This window comes from Euleptes europaea, chromosome 1, assembly GCF_029931775.1.
Source record: "Euleptes europaea isolate rEulEur1 chromosome 1, rEulEur1.hap1, whole genome shotgun sequence".
Taxonomy (NCBI): Eukaryota; Metazoa; Chordata; class Lepidosauria; order Squamata; family Sphaerodactylidae; genus Euleptes; species Euleptes europaea.
The window spans coordinates 80063469-80081080 of NC_079312.1; the positions used below are offsets into that span (position 1 = coordinate 80063469).

A 17612-nucleotide genomic window follows, 5' to 3' on the forward strand; every position below is an offset into this window, starting at 1 on the left:
GGGAGGCTTTCTCTAAACGTGAATTGTTTTTCGGCGGCACCTTTTCTTGGTGTGACTTCCAGCATACTTCGCCTTACAGTCCGTCTGACCCACCCCACCTCCCTCCTTAGCTTCCCCCTGGCTATTTGCTGCCCAGAGGGCCTCAGCTGCAGAGCTCCTTCCAGAAGTGCTGCTCACACTTCTCTCTCTTTTGCTGCCCCCCACTCTGATCCCTCCTTCCACACTGGCAGCCAGAGAGACACTGGACACAGGGGCAATGTACAAATTCCTTTATTTTTTATTATTTCTTCAAAGACTAGTAAGAGCAGGATGGTCACCATAGGGTGGACAGATGGAGCCCCTCACATCTTCACTACACCTCTCCCTTTTGCCTGCATCCTCCACCCCACAGAGGAAGGGAGATGGGAAGTCCCACCCCCCACTCACCCCAAGGTCGAAGTCAGGCTGAAGGGTGCGAGGGGAATGGCTCAGAAGTGGCACACTCCCTGACTTGGCAGTTCAGCTCTCTGGTGGGGTGATGGAAGTCCCCCTTTAGCGCTAACCTGGAGGAAAACCCCCCAGAGTGTGCTGACTGCACTTTCCTCTTTCCTTTCAGGATCCCATTAAGTCCCATCACTGTGATGGAGGCCCCTCCCAGGTGCAGGTGGGAGGAGGACTAGCCAATTAGACACGATGACTCTAAAAAGCAGATGGCACAAGCGATGCACGATGGTTCACACAATCTGATGGGTTAGTGTATGGGGCAGTAGCAGGCTCCCCCCGCCCCATACAGTCTAGTGACAGGCAAGCAGACAAAGGGGAATCCATGCATAGGGTAATGAAGCAGGGCCCCTCGCGCAGCGCTCTCCATAGGTTTGGAGAATGGGGACAGGGAAATATCTGGAGTCTGTATTCAATTCCTCTTTGCTAGCATTGAGTCCCTGTGGGATGCCCTGCGCTGGAAGCCATTTGAAAACAAATGGAATGTATGTACACTGGGAGACACTGAGAGCTATAGATGAATGGGCAGAGATGACTCAACCATTTCCTCTGGTTTTATGCAAACTCATTCACCCCCCCCACACACACACATACTGCTACATACACATCCATGCTGCTGATTTCCCCTGCTTTCTTACACATTCATATGCTCACAGAGCCAAAAAGCAAGTCTGCACTCCTTCCTACAAAGTCAGTCAGACCAACGTACACACACACACCTTTATTGTCATTCATTCAGTAACGCAAACGGTCATTACGGTCGCTCTGCACATCTACTGGGGATTTTCATACATAACCGTAGGTGTAAACTCAATTGTGCAGATAAAAGAACACCTCTAGTAGTGGTTCTTGGCCCGGGAATGTGTAAGGACAAAGGAGGGAGATTGGGAGATCTCAAATGATGTAAGCTCTTTGTAATAAGGGGGGAGGACTGGTAATAACCCGCCACTGTTTATTCTCTCTCTGTCACTCTCTCACACAGATTCAGTACCTTTATTGGCATACCAAGGGCAATCAAAAAGAGTAAACCTAGCCACTATACATCACTTTACCTCGCATCTTAATTACATCACCAAGAAATTTGGCTACAGATTCAATAATCTCAGAACTTTGGGAGGATAACAAGTTAATCTTAGTATCATCGGTTCTCTCTCTCTCACACAAAATGAAGTACAGAAGCACTTCATGTTGGAAGCCGCTTCTCATCGAGTTCCTAACAGTGGTTGGCTATGAAGCCCTTGACAAGGGACTTTTCTCAGGCTGACTCACAGCAGCTGCTCCCCAAAGCTATCAGTGCTCCAATGTCTAGGAGGAATGAGGCTGGGGTAGGGAGGAGCTGCGGTGTGAGCAAGTTGCATGTGGCCCAGGGCTTCTGAAGTGACCTTAGTGGTGCAAGGAAGAGCTGCACTGCAGTATTTCCCATGCACAAAGGTAACATGAGAAAAGTCCCACAACGGCTCCACTGAGATTCCCAGGGTGAAGCCTGGTTTAATTCTTCCATTTTGTCATCGGCCTTGCTATCCCAAATCCCTCCAATACAGACAGGTTTTGCCTTTAGCTCTTACCCTGAGATAGGCCATTGAGGGTAGTAGAAGTCTTGTGGGCAGTATGTGTGGGGGCGGGGCACAGGGGCTCACTAGCAGCCCGGTCAGCCCACTCTCTGGGTTGGATCAACAACCTATGGGTGGTGTTGTTAAAAATATAAACTGAGAGCATCAGCAGCACCACTGCAAGGTGGGAAGCTGGCTCCAGCATCAGCCCTTTGCCCCATGTGAGGTGGAGTTATTGAAGTTTGCAATGCCCAGCCACAAAGGTCAAATAGACAATGGACACGAGCGAACTCAGGCAGGGGTAGCACCCTGTTGGCACACAAGCCACCTGCCCGCAACTAGCACAGGCCTTCGAGAACGCCCGCTGGTCAGTCATTCCACACTACAGTCACACTCTTTGCCCTGTGGGATGGTTGCACACACGGCGACTGGCCAAAGCACATGCCCGGTCAACAAATACAAACAAAACGTGGACAGGCTGGCCCCTTTGCCACCTCCAGCCTGCTTCTCTCTCTTCACTCTCTGCCCCTAAGCCCTGAGTTCCATGGGGCCGTACGGTGACCATCTAGTGAGTGACTAGTAGAGACAACAAGACAGATGGGAGGCGCTGGGGTGATTTACCCTGTTACAGAGACACCAATGCAAAAAACACACACACATGGGCCACGTGGCAGGTGGCCAGAGACACGGACGAGCGGGCGAGGGGGGCGGGAGTGGCACCCCCCCGTCCCCGGGGCGCTCCTTTGTACAAGATGAGAGAGCGTGGCCCGCGGAGTTTTTAGTGTTGATAGTATTGCAGTCTAACTGATATGGCTTTAACTATTAGGGGAGGAAGGAAGGAAGGAGGGACACTGAGATGCAGGGAGAGGTCTCCCAATGTCAAACTCCACCTTGGCAAAAAAAGTCCTTGGGCACCAGGAAACTTTGGGGAACAAGGGGAACCTGCCTTCTCAAACAGAGACATGCAAGAGAACGAAAACCACAGAAGTTCCCCGAGGCAGGCTGGTCCCAACCTTTGTTTCAGCGGTGGGCAAGGACTATTAGCCTAAGTTTGGGGGTAGGCCGAGCGGTAGCAAGATTCCCCCCTCACCTTCTAGCCAACCCATTTTGCCTAATTGTGTGCCTCTGGGGAAAGGATGGGGAGTAGCAGCCGGGGTGTGGATGCAACAACAGCACAGCAAAGAGCTGGGGGAGGGGTTGTAGATCACCACACCTCCGGGCAGGATTGGGACGTAGAGGTGGGAGAGTGGAAGGGTCTCCCCCAAACTATGTGGTACCTTGAATCAGCACGTTTTGGAGGTTCCTTGGCATCTCTTCACTGGGGCCACTGGGCAGCATGGAAAAGAAAGCGCCGATTATGTCATGTGAGCCAAAGCAGTTCAGACGGGATTTTTATCTGTGCTTGTGTGACGTCGTCTGAGAGTGGTGCAGAGGCACCCTACTACGCACACCAAAGTGTATGCATGTTATCTGAATATGCGCAAAGCAACTCGATGAGCATGTCTGCATCTATGAGGGCCTGTGGCAGGGTGCCCGAGGCCAAGACGCCACAAAGACAACATTACTGGGTGTGATGCAGAGCCCTTGGTTTAGCTAGGATCAGTGGTTGAGCCTCAGTCCCAAAGGACTGAGCCAGCAGGCACTGTTTGTTCTCACAGTATCATCAATCTGCTTCAGAGTCTCCAGATCCTCCTCCTCACTTCTCAGTCCCTTCATGGAAGGCAATCTTCTGGATTTCCACCAGTATACCGGTAAATATAGCTAGCTTCTGCCAGCCTGGACAATGGAGGGGTCTCTTTCCTTCCCCCACTCACTGGGTCTGGGCATAGACGACCCCTTTCCCTTGAGTTTATCAGTCTCCAGAATAATCACCTTATCCAAAGGAGTAACTGAGGACTCTGAGCAATTTCCGTTGTCCCTCCTACTCTGTCGTCTTTGCCTGCAGCTGCCACAAAACACTTAGGGATCGAACACCAGGGCAGCTGGAAAGTAAAAGGATGAACGGGGACTAAAGAAAGGTGGCTGAGACAGCAGTGACGCGAGAATCCTCTCCTTCCCTGTATCCACAAGGGAGCCGAGTGATCTTAAACCCAAGGCTTCATCCCCCCATGGTTCATGAGATCAGATGAAAGGAGTGAACTTGGCCTTTGGGCCCCTCACCCGCACTAGCGTGGCTGTGGAAGTATGTGTGTGTTTCTGTGGCCATGTGTGTGGACTGCAAATGGTTACAGGGAGCAGAGCTTCTACGCTGTCCTCTGCGCACAGATGTAACTGCATCTGTGACCGAGGTGTGATTCCTCTGGTAATGATCCCCTCCCCAAGCATGAGACAGACAATCCAATATGCCAACAGCCCTTGGAAGTTACAATTGGGGGGGGGGGAGAAGGATTGCTCTGATTGGTCGCTCCCTTGGTCAGAGATGGAAGGTGTGGGGGCAGGCCTCGCCCCAAGGAGCTAGGCAGGAACAGGAGCACGGAGGGGTGTGGGGCACACAATCCCTCTCTGGCAGTCAGCATGGGGCTGTGGAATGTGCGAGGGAGCATGGCATTGTGCAGAGCCCGGGCTCCCCTCCCTCTCCGGTACCCCATGAGGTTGCATCAGTGAATTTGGTCCCAGTTCCCCCTGTCTGTGCTCAGGTTTTTGCTGCTTCTTCTTTTTTTTAACCATGTAGCCAGCTGGCAATTTGGCACAACAGAACTCCAGCTTTGCACAGTTAAGGGGTGGGGGAAGAGAGGGGGAGCCAGGCTCCCGGCAGTGCCCAGCCTGTGGCTCCAGGGAGCACAGCAGGTGAGAGTGGTTTGTTTGTTTTTTTGGTCTGATGGGTAGAGCAAGAGGGGGGCAGGGGAAGAAGGGGAGAGTATCCTGTGCCTGATGTCCCTCTCCTGGGGACAAAGGGGGGTGGCTTGGCAGGGGTCCCATGGCACGAGGACAAATGTGGGATCTCCCCTCGGAACAAAACAAAATCAAATGGATAAAAAGAAATGAACATCCCCTCCCCACCTGGAACCCCGACCCAAGCGCTGAGTAGGCAATGCCGGGGTACTGTGGGTGTGGCTGGGGGTTGGTGTGGCTGTTACTTCTTGAACATATCCTGCAGCGGGCCCGGCAGGTACTTGAGCACCGTGTCGAGGATGCTCTCCTCGTCCTCATCTTCATCGTCTCCGCAGCCTGCTGGGATAGCTTTCTTGGGGCGCGTCAGACTCCCCTCACATGGCTGTTCCATGGCTGCCTTCTCCTCTGCCTCTTTCTCCTCTTTCTTCTTCAGGCCGTACTGCAGGGGAAAAACATGGGCATGCCATCACAGACAGGCAGAGAAGACTGGCAAAAGGGCACAGGGACAAGGGGAGCTTGGCCTGCGAGACCATCTCATCAGTACATAGGGTTGCCAGCTCCAGGTTGGGGAATACCTGGAGATTTTGGGGGGTGGAACCTGAGGAGGGACTTCAATGCCATAGAGTTCAATTGCCAAAGTGGTCATTTTCTCCAGGTGATCTGATCTCTATTGGTTGGAGATCAGTTGTAATAGCAGATCTCCAGCTAGTACCTGGAGGTTGATTAAAAAAACCCACAGCTGCGATGGCCAGCCAAATTCTATTAGATACGTAAGCTGGGGCAGGATTAGAGGATCTGAATCTTCTATAGGTCAGGAACGTTGGGTATCGGCCTTCAGGTACCGACCAATAGAAGATTTGGATCCTCTAATCCTGCCCCAGCTTATGTATCTAATAGAATTTGGCTGGCCATAGTGGCTGTGATTTTTTATCAACTACTAGTAGTACAGCACAAGTAATTTTTTAAGTACCTGTAGGTTGGCCACCCTATCAGCACACCTAGGGGAGTCTGGCGCGACACAGCTCCCACTGACGAATTGACCACTTCTGTAAAAGACCCTAACTTCTCGTATGGCTACCTGCTTGTTTTTTTTTACAGCTGCCACTTTTCCACAAGGGTACCCACCCCAGACCTTTACATCCCCCCCTGAAAACTTAAACAAAACATCCAGCCACAAAGCAGCCAGAGCGCCTCTCCCTTCCCCCACTCGTCCTTCCTTACCTTCTGTACCAGTCAAGAGCCCAGAAAGGTTACACAGCAGTTGAGGGAGAGCAGTGAGGCCTGGCTGCCTTATCTCCCATTTCAATGTGAGTTTTAGGGTCTCTGTGCTATGTTTAGATTGCCGGATGGCAACCCTAGGTTTCGGCGGAGGAGAGGCTTAGTCAGAGACGCCACCCACATCCAGAAAGACCTTCTTGGCTCTCTTTTTGCTGGTCCTGCTCTGTGAAAGCTCTGCTCCCAACAGAAACAGGGCCAGCCAAGTGGTCCTCACTTATTCGCGCTCTAGGGGGAAGCTGCCTCCTGGAGCTCGTGAGTGCCTGAGGAAATCAAACCAGTCTGACTGGGCCAGGATTCATTTTACATGGGAGATCTGTGATCAGGGATCCTGACACATTATTTGACCCTAAATATCACAGGGGCCATGGCACCAAGCAAGGGGTTTGATTCTTTAACTCTTTCCTCTTACACCGTTTCCTGATCAAAACTGCCCCCATCTGAGTCATAACCACTGATTTATTTCCCATTACCAAAAGCCCCAGCAGGGAAAAAAGAGAGACACTTTGCCTGTTTTCTTTTCCTACCCCATAGGGGAGGGGTTGTAAAACCAATGTCAATGGGGGAAGAGTTAATCCCCACTTGCCCAGTGGTAGAGCATCTGCTTGGCATGCAGAAAGTCCCAGCTTCAGTCCCTGGCATCTCCAGCTAAAGGGACTAGGCATGTGAAAGACCTCTGCCTGAGGTCCTGGAGAGCTGCTGCTGGTCTGAGTAGACAAGACTGACTTTGATGGACCAAGGGTCTGATTCAGTATAAGGCAGCTTCATGTGTTCACGTGTTCACATGTGTGTCCTCATGGGTACCTACATGCAGCAGAGCCTTCCAGCAGCATGAGACCTGCCTTTAAACCCTTTGCTTCTCTGCTGGACTCTGGCAAAAGCCTCCCTCTGCAGGCTGGAGACAGAACGTCCATGTGTATTCCTCTCAAAGCAGCATATCTGAACTGCCAACAACACTAGGGTTGCCAACCTCCAAGTAGTGGTAAACCAAAGTTAGCGTGCTGCAGATAATTAGCAAACAGAGAAACAGCAACAAACTGCAAACAACAAACAATACTTCTTTATGCTATAAAGCATATAAGGATACAACCAGTATCTGGTGCAATGATAAACAGTAATGGACAATGTCCAAGGTCATAAGATTGGCCACAACGAAAAGAGAAGTCCTAGAGCATAACTAGGAATGTTTCTTTCTTTTCCAAGAGGTAAGGTGATGGAACAATCCTACAGAATTCCGGTATCTTTTCTGTTTCGGCTTAAAATGACATCCTTCCTCAGGGGCCACTAAGTAAACAAGATAAAGAGTATGCAGTACATCGGCATAAATAATATTCCAAATGCATTAATACAAATTGAAAAAAATACACAGAGTTTACAAGGTACTTACACGCTAGCTGTAAATTACATCATTGTATGTGGTTTTTAGTATATAGGTACGCTATCACTTTAAGCTGTTACAGCTGTGTCGTACCTACCCATGTGATTGCATCATACTTAAATGGGGCGGTAACATGGCTACTTTGCCAACGCGTAAGCATTGTAATTTACAGCTAGCGTGTAAGTACCTTGTAAACTCTGTGTATTTTTTCAATTTGTATTAATGCATTTGGATTATTATTTATGCTGATGTACTGCATACTCTTTATCTTGTTTACTTAGTGGCCCCTGAGGAAGGATGTCATTTTAAGCCGAAACAGAAAAGATATCGGAATTCTGTAGGATTGTTCCATCACCTTACCTCTTGGAAAAGAAAGAAACGTTCCTAGTTATGCTCTAGGACTTCTCTTTTCGTTGTGGCCAATCTTATGACCTTGGACATTGTCCATTACTGTTTATCATTGCACCAGATACTGGTTGTATCTTTATATGCTTTATAGCATAAAGAAGTATTGTTTGTTGTTTGCAGTTTGTTGCTGTTTCTCTGTTTGCTAACCTCCAAGTAGTAGCTATTACAACTGATCTCCAGTCGATAGAGATCAGTTCACCTGGAGAAAATGGCCCCTTTGGCAATTGGACTCTGTGGCATTGAAGTCCCTCCCCAAATCCCACCCTCCTCAGGCTCTGCCCTAAAAATCTCCAGGTATTTCCCAACCCAGAGTTGGCAACCCTACACAGCACTGAAGGTGGCATAAGAAAGAAACCACAAGGAGAGACATCTCTTCAGTGTTCAGCAAGCCAGCCCATGGAACTCAACTGCAAACATGGTGTCTAAACTCTTCCCCACCCAAGTGTCCAAAGCACTGCCCAACACCACCGACATGGTCTGTCTGTGCCAGTACAGGTCTGTCTGTATCAGTCTCTGTTGTGGCTGCTCTGGGTCTGTATGCCATTCCGCTCTCAGTTCTGAGTGTCGGTGCAAGTCCCCTTGGGAAAGGCAGGAGCTGCACAAAAGCTGGAGGCGGGGAGGGAAGGGGGCTGCAGAGCGTGCAGATGAATACACGGACAAAGAAGAGGTGCTCCACGTGCTCTTTCACGTGAGCCGGAATCTCTTGTTCCCATCTGCCCCAGCTAGCAAGATATTGAAGGCTGGGTACAGGCCGCACCAGCTCCGCTATCTGCCTCTTCAGAGGGATATTAAAGATCGCAGATAGGGAGCACAAGGCACTACCTAATACAGGCACTTACAGTGCGGGTGATAGAGATGTAGACACCATCGCGACTAATAACCTGTGGACAGTGGGAACCTAAGGTGATTGGCAGAGAGTTAACGGCAGAGAATATAACCCAGATCTCCCCTCCAAATCCAGCTACTGCCTCACTTTGCATCATGTGAAAATATTCTTAGCCAGCTCCAGTGCAAAAAGAGTGCCTGTATGCAAATGAGCATTGAGGCATAACTTGATTATAACTTTTGGTGTATCTTCAAAGTGGCTGTTAAAGAATAAACTACGGATAGAGTAACAGTCTTATCTTTACCAGACAGCAAATAGATTAAGTGGTAGTCGTGAGAACATACAGGACAGTGCGAAATCAATGGAGTAATAAAATAAAATTTTAAAGAATATAAATCACAACTGAATAAAAATGGGTGTTTCTGTCTTTGCCTTTCCACATGGACACACTCTGTTCGATTGGGGGTATTTAAGAATCTGCCAAATAATTCATTGAGGGGTAAGGCGTTATGTCTGGCCAAGGAGAAAAGTTTTTGAAAGGTTGGAATGGTTAAAAATTCAAGATAATCTGGGAGCACTGGAAAAGATGGGGTGCTCTGTCCCCAGAAGGAGGGTGCGCATAAACATTTTTATGCATGCAAAAACAATAACTCCTACATTTTCCATCCTCAAACCTCTGGCAGTCATAAAAACAGAACAAAGAGCCCTGCTGGATTAATTCAGCATCTTGCTTCCAACAGTGACGGTTGGTAAATTTACCAGCAGGGAATAAAGGCAACAACCTTCCTGTGTTGCTTGTTCCTAGCTATAGGTATTCAGAGGTAGACTGCCTCTAAACATGGAGGTCTTTCTCTCTACACTCTTGTACAAAGTTCCTGCTCCACCTGTTTTCGCCGGGCTTCTCTCTCTCCCTCTCTGCTCACTTAGCACTCATAGCAATCTCTTTCTGTCGTCCTGCTTCCCCTTCTCTTCTTCCCACAACATTTTCCATTCACATCTCTTTGGCTGCTTGCTTCAGTTTGGCTGATTTGCTCTGGGTGGAATACTGTGTTTGAGCTGAAAGGCTACACTTGCTTTCCCAGCAGAACTGCTCAGGTCTCCAGTGGAACAGTTAAAGCTTCTCAGCACTCTTGAGATGTGTGAACCCTGACAGATTCCTCTTTGTAATGCTGGTGCTACCCTTGTGACATGGAGTAAGCAACCAGCCCAAAGGACTTCCCCATGGCTATGTTCTTTATAGCATGCAGTGGGGGGTTATGCCGGTTATGAGACCTGTAACAGTAGTGGTGGGTACATTTTTAATAGGGTGACTAGCTGCGAAGAAGGACAGGGCTCTTGTGTCTTTAACAACTGTTTTATAAAAAAGGCAGTTTGGTAGAGGCACAGTTTGTCATACAGGGAAAGCAGTGGCTGTTTCCACACTGGAGAAACTTTTGCACTACTTGAGGAAAAAGTACACAAGATGTTACAGTTCCACGACTGGATCCCCCCAATGAGTTTTCTCATCCTAAAAAGAAGTTGGGAGAGGGTGGATGCTGACTGGGGCTGCAGTGCTGGGGAAGGAGGTTTAACTCTCCCCCCTATTTTGTTTCCCTGATCAAAAATGCTCCTCGTATGGCTGATTTGATCTCCGATAAGTGTTGTGGCTAGTTTGGGAGCCATCTCCATTTGGAGAAATGGGGGAAGATTAAACCCGCCCCCCCTCCTTTGCCAGTAGCTCTGATCCACGTGGGGTCCATTGTGGCTGCTATTTAGGGTCAAAAACCATACCAGAAAATACAGACAGAGAAATCCGATGTCCCATAAAGTTTGATCCTGTTTTCAATTGTCTTTTTCCACAGTCCACAGCAAGCAGAATTGAAAACAGAGGTTTCACACAGCACTCTACATATATTTCCTTTAAAAGCCAGCCATTGTCATTTGTAGTGTCAACATCCTTTTATATGTATACTTGGAAGTTATTCCTGTTCACCAAAGGTTCTACTTCTCTCTACAATTTTCCTTGGATCCCTTAGTTTTACAGACTACTTAATTATTTCCTGTTCTCTTATGGTGGTGGCATTTATGAATGAGCTATTAATGAATGGCTCTTATTTTAAGGAGGGGAAATAAGTATGGCTTTTCACTTTGTAGGCAAAGCCACTGCTCATTATTTTTAAACTGTAATTTGATGATTACATAATTACAATAACAAAAGTAAAAATTATGAGCAATAGCTTTGGCTGCACAGTGAAAGTACTAATCAACCTGATTCCCCAATAAGAAAGAAAAATTAACAATGGATTCAGGAACAATGGACATAGTAATTGATTATGCTAGAAGCAGGAGGAAAACTTAAAGACACAGTAGTCCTGAGAAAGTTCAAGAGATTGTTCTTTCAGTTTGGTGTTACAATGCTGTTTTGAGCTTTAAAACTGCCACATATCCAGTCTGAAAAAAGATAGCTGGACATTCTCCTTCCTAAAATCTTACATACATAAGCAGCTCTCGCCTAGTAGCGATCACAGGTTGTGCAAATGCAGCCAATTATTTTCCCTCCAGCTCAGCTTTCTGATGTTACTATTCATTCTGAAGAGAACGCAGACTACCATAGACAGACAGGTCTTACAAATATGTATGCGCTTCTGGGGATCGGTTCACACATGCATTTTCATCACTAAGTGACTGAACCAAGTAATGAACTTGCATGTGTGAATGGACAATGAGAGATACACACCAGACATAGAACTTTCCTATTACTTCAAACATTCAGTGCAATTCCTTTGCATACGGAGCTGCCAGACCTCAAATGTACTGTAAACAAGTACTTCACAAGCACGTGTGAGTCAGCTCCTAGAGGACAGAGCAAAAATACAGTAGGGAAGCTTGAGTTTTGCAACTCCCCTTTTTGGCTCTGGTTCTGGGCTCACCATGAAAACAGGTGGTGGGTTCCTGTTCCTCTCAAAGTGTATGGTGTTCTCCTTGGCCGATACAAATCAGTCCAATGGAACACAATTTGCCTTTGGACATCTTCAGTCTGTATTTCTTATACCTTTTGGCCACTTCTTGCAAACCATCAGACACCAGTCTTCAGAATATATCTAATAATCTATCCATCCAGTCCCCTCCATCAAGACAAATAATCAGGATCACAGTGATAGCCAGGCCAAAAAGGAAAGGAGAAAGACAAGGCAACAAAGGAGGCATCCAGAGTGCAGGGCAAGCGGGAACTTTTTCTTAGCTCTAAAGACAGCTATTCCCCTGGAGCCTCACACTGCAAACTCATGAATGATTATCCTTTCTTCTGCACCATGGCAAATACAGACAGCGGAGGAGATGAGAATCATTCATGAGCATGTGCGTGAGGCCCCAAGGGGGACAGCAGTCTGTGAGGCCTAAGTGTTAATGTGGTCTCCGTTTAACAGGCTGTTACTTCTTCTGCAGGCTACAGGCTGGAAAAAACATCAAAGCCTTTCCAGAAAATCACTGGAAAGGTGGTGATGAATAGGCACTGAGCAAGCGAGTGGGGGGGGGGGGACACACAAAGACATGCTGCAGTTGAGTGCATGAACAGCTGCTGTCAATAACAGGTAGGGAGTCTCTCTTCAACATCAAAAGCCCACTTACTATAATTACAATTTGGGGACTGTCAGTTAGAGAAGCCCTTCGTTCCACAGCAGGAATAAGATGGTCATTTTGGAGCATGCTAGAGACCCCTTACTTTGGCTAACTTGGGCTCAGATACAGATTCAGTAAGCAAGAATAGGTAAATTGGGCTGAGGAATGGGAGGATAATTTCTGGGAGGAGAAAACCAAGGAGAAGTAACTGGGTGAATGAATTGATGCTTTGCACCAAGAAGTTAAAAACAGGAATAAAGGCTGTGATATTTTGGTGGGACGCAGTCAATATTCATGGGATCATGCGACCATTCCTTTGCCACTTTAATGTTGTTCTCTTACTAAAGAAGGAAAGGGAAACGAACCTTTGGGGTATGGAAGAAAGTTCATCCTATTCACAGGACATTGTGGACAACTGTCCAAGGTACTGAATCTATAGGAGGCAGATACAGGATATGTGTATGGGTGGAGAGGAAACTATACAGCTACAGACACTCGCTTCCTTCCCTAAGCAGCTGGCCAGGAATGGAGCTCTGCTGTGTGGCTGAGTGACCATCAATCCCCTTGGTAAAAGGGAAAGGCTGAGATCCCACAAGGAATACAATGAGAAAAGAAAGGGGAAGCAAACACCCGGGTCTCTGTCCCCAGTTCCTGCAGGGGACCTGGGCCCAAGCAAGATTTTTTAAACTAATGTCCTGGCCTTGCACCCTCAGTCATTTCCCTCTTAAAATTTAAAAATCACAAAAATGGTAGTAATCATTTGCCACTACTCTAACTGGGCTTTCAAATTTTCCTTTTAGTTCTTTAGGCACTGGAGCTGCCTCAGTGATTCCTATAAAACCAAAATACCCCTTTACTAGTGTAGTACAACAAAGCATTTTGGCATGGAAAGTTCAAATCCAGAAATAGCTTAGCGCAGGGGCCTCCAATGTGGTGCCCATGGGCGCCATGGCATCTGCAGTCATCTTTTCTGGTGCCCACCAAGTGTTCTTAGGAAGTAGGTGGGGCTAGGTGGGGCTGGGAGCCAGTGTGGTGTAGAGGTTAAGAGCAGCAGACTCTAATCTGGAGAACTGGGTTTGATTCCCCACTCCTCCACATGAAGCCAGCTGGGTGACCTTGGGCTAGTCACTGTTCTCTCAGAACTGTCTCAGCCCCACCTACCTCTCAAGGTGTCTGTTGTGGGGAAGGGAAGGGAAGGGGATTGTAAACAGCTTTGAGACTCCTTAAAGGTAAAGTGGGATATAAAAGATGTAAAAATAGTTTAAAGTCTATCAGGGACACCTAGCATGTATCTTTCACCTTTTAGAGGCAATCTAGCTAGTTCCTTGAATATTTATGGATTATTAAGAGTCATTGGGCATTCATTGACTAAGCAGAGGATAAAAAGAAGAGCGCTAGGTTTTATTATGTTGGTGTCAAACAACCATTACACGTAACAAGTAAGACAGACTAGTTAGGCTGGATTCTCAAAATGGAGTTTCATCCTTTAGAAATGGAAGCTAGTATTGTCAATAATGGCCAACAGGGGTCTGCTTGGTAACTGTCATTACAGAGCTTGGGTTGGCTCTGGCAGCATATCTTCTTAGATTCCCCACAGGCTCAGTCTCTCCCCCCCCCCCATCAGTTCTATACTTGCCGTTTACCGCAAACAGGTCCCTCCCACCTCTGCAAATGATAGTTCTATTCTTTTCAGTGGCTAGCTGTAGGTAGATCACTTACCTTATCACGGATTTGCTGCCGAACCTTTTCCCGTTCAGCCTCCATGCGGGCATGCTTTGCCTTGCGTTCCTCCTCTTGCTGGCGCAGGGCTTCTTGCCGTTCCTCTTCCTTCTTCTGGGCATCAGGGTCTTTCTCCTCTTCACCCCCCAGCATTTTCCCCATGTCTTTAGTGGCCCCTGCAGGTGACATTACAGAAACCATGATCAGAAGGAAAGACCCTGACTGTTCAGAACAGCTCATTGCCTTCTGATAGCTTTCCCTTGCAATCCTGCTCCCCTGCTGCACTTTCTGTATTCACCTGAACCTCAAAAGTGATGGGGAGAGGAAAGGCGTGATCACGTAGCTCTGGTTTGCAAGAGCTGAGTGTGTAATTCATTAATGCTTTTTAATGAGGGGAAACAGTTTCTCATCGAAGATTGTAAAGCTGAAGGTGCCAAGGAGGTGTTTCAGTGGAATTGCCCCCCTAAATCTCAGCCCAAGGTGACCAGTGATGTTAGTGTGAGGATCATGGAGGTATCACAGGCACAGCCCACTTTGGAATCCAGACTTTCTACCCTGGCATCACATGGCAACTCCAGGGCCCTTTTGTAAACACTTGGTGGATCCCATGAAAAGCTTCAACACCAGCTCCATACCTAGGGTTCCCAGGCCCCTCTTCGCCACTGGTGGGAGATTTTGGGGGTGGAGCCTGAGGAGGGCGGGGTTTGTGGAGGGGAGGGACTTCAATGCCATACAGTCCAATGGCCAAAGTGGCCAGTTTCTCCAGGTGAACTGATCTCTATTGGTTGGAGATCAGTTGTAATAGCAGGAGATCTCCAGCGAGTGCCTGGAGGTTGGCAACCCTATCCATACCATTCTGGGGGCTGATGTGGAAATGAACTGGTGTGGAAATGCTCCATATCTTTTGCCTTCCCCACATGATTCTAGTCATCCAAACATTTCCAGTGTAATGTGGGGTTCAGATATACCATGTGAAATAATGCTGTTGTAGTAAGTATAAAGTATATAATACCAGGCTGCATTATTTACAATTACAACAAAGAAAATTCAAGCGAGGTATGTGGGGTAATGTGTGTGCAAAGTGCCATCAAGTCACAGTCGACTTATGGTGACCCCTTATGGGTTTTTCAAGGCAAGAGACTAACAGAGGTGGTTTGCCAGTGCCTTCCTCTGCACAGCAACCCTGGTATTCCTTGGTGGTCTCCCATCTAATTACTAACCAGGGCTGACCCTGTTTTCCACGATCCAACAAGATGGGGCTTGCCTGGGCCATCTAGATCAGGGCACGTGGGGTAATAGGGGTCTACAAATGCAGTTTTTTAAAAAATATATATGTTTCAGTAATGTATGAAGAGCCCTGTAGAGCCACTGTAGTATATCACATTTATGCTTCTCCCATTCCAATCTGCTTCCAACTTGACTCCTGATATGTCACAACCCTTAACCGTGTCCTTCCTCTGTCAGCTGCTGGCTGCTGGTGCCCTCCTCTCTTGTCCAGTTTGTACATCACAGCATGTGCAGTGCAGCTACATTAACCCACTAGTGGTTGCACCCAGGACCCACAGGTTGTTATGAGTCCAGCTGTGTTCAAGTTCAACCACATATTTTATTTCTTTATTTAGTAGATTTCTATGCCATCTCTCCACAGCACAAAACAAACAAAATAAAGTTAAACCGTATGAAAGAAACCCATGCAGGAGTAAAGACCCAGGGTTGGATCCTACCAGCTTCTCCATTTGATCTTGTCTAATTTTCCCTCCTCACTGCAGCACCCAGACCATGTGGTTTTTGTATTTGGATATTGTGTATTTGGATTTCCAAAAAGCTTTTGACAAAGTCCCCCCCAAAGACTGCTAAGCAAACTTCATAGTAATGGAATAAGAGGACAAGTCCTGTTATGGATTGAGTGCTGGCTGAAAAATAGGAAGCAGAGAGTAGGAATCAATGGTCAGTTCTCACAATGGCAGGATGTGAGCAGTGGGGTGCCTCAGGGATCTGTGTTGGGACCGGTGCTTTTCAACCTGTTCATCAATGACCTGGAGTTGGGGTTAAACAGTGAAGTAGCCATGTTTGCAGATGACACCAAATTATTTAGGGTGGTTAAAACAAAATCGGACTGTAAAGAGCTCCAGAAGGATCTCTACATACTGGAAGAATGGGCATTAAAATGGCAAATGAGATTCAATGCGAGCAAGTGTAAAGTGATGCATATTGGGGCAAAAAATCCCAACTTCACATATATACTGATGGGATCTGTGCTGGCAGCGACAGACCAAGAAAGGGATCTTGGGGTGGTAGTGGATAGCTCAATGAAGATGTCAACCCACTGTGCGGCTGCTGTAAAAAAGGCAAATTCCATGCTGGCCATAATTATATGAGGAATAGAGAATAAAACTGCTGATATCATACTGCCCTTGTACAAATCTATGGTGAGACCACACTTGGAGTACTGTGTACAGTTCTGGTCACCACACCTAAGAAAGGATATTACAGAGCTTGAGAAGGTGCAAAAGAGCAACCAAGATGATTAAGGGACTAGAGCAGTTATGGGGAGCGGTTAAGACGCTTAGGGCTGTTTAGCTTGGAAAGAAGGCGGCTAAGGGGAGACATGATAGAGGTCTATAAAATTATGCATGGTTTGGAGAGAGTGGACAGGGAGAAGTTTTTCTCCCTCTCCCATAATACTAGAACACGGGGTCATCTGCTAAAGCTGGAGAGCGAGAGATTCAAAACAGATAAAAGGAAATATTTTTTCACACAACGCATAGTTAAATTGTGGAACTTCCTGCCCCAGGATGTGGTGATGGCTGCCAGTTTGGAGGGCTTTAAGAGGGGAGTGGACATATTCATGGAGGAAAGGGGTATTCATGGCTATTAGTTAGAATGGATACTAGTCATGCTGCATACCTATTCTCTCTAGTATCAGAGGAGCATGCCTATTATTTTGGGTGCGGTGGAACACAGGCAGGATGGTGCTGCTGCAGTCGTCTTGTTCGTGGGTTTCCTAGAGGCACCTGGTTGGCCACTGTGTGAACAGACTGCTGGACTTGATGGGCCTTGGTCTGATCCAGCAGGGCCTTTCTTATGTTCTTATGTTGTACACATTGGAACCATCACTGCCATAGCTTATTTGTTGATCAAAAGGGGTTCCCTTTCCTCTCTTTAACTTGCAGATAAGTTGGTAGGATCCAGCCCCCATAGTCCAGCACTCAGCAGCAAGAACTGTACGTAAAAACAAATCAACCATCATGAAACTCCACTGGCAAAATGTATGCCATAAAATGCATACCAAGTGGTAAAATATGGGCAATAAGGGGAAAAGAGTTCAGTTTAGGTTTGCCAGGTCCCTCTAAGCCACCAGTGGGAGGTTTTGGGAGCAGAGCCTGAGGAGGGCGGGGTTTGTGGAGGGCAGGGACTTCAATGCCATAGAGTCCAATTGCCAAAGAGGCCATTTTTTCCAGGGGCACTGATCTCTATTGGCTGGAGGTCAGTTGTAATAGCAGGAGATCTCCAACGAGTACCTGGAGGTTGGCAACCCTAGTTCAGT

The 17612-nt window shown here is 47.4% G+C and overlaps 1 protein-coding gene across 1 annotated transcript in view; it reads right to left on the bottom strand.

The window, feature by feature from the left end:
• Positions 1-5048: 5048 nt before the first annotated feature.
• Positions 5049-17612, bottom strand: part of CPLX2 (complexin 2) — a 109967-nt gene continuing 97403 nt past the window's right edge. Inside the window, exons 3-4 of the mRNA XM_056860986.1 lie at positions 14066-14241; positions 5049-5301 (exon numbers count right to left, since the gene is read on the bottom strand). Of these exons, the coding sequence (XP_056716964.1) occupies positions 5104-5301; positions 14066-14241 (374 nt within the window). The 3' untranslated portion in view covers positions 5049-5103. The remainder of the gene's footprint in view (positions 5302-14065; positions 14242-17612) is intronic.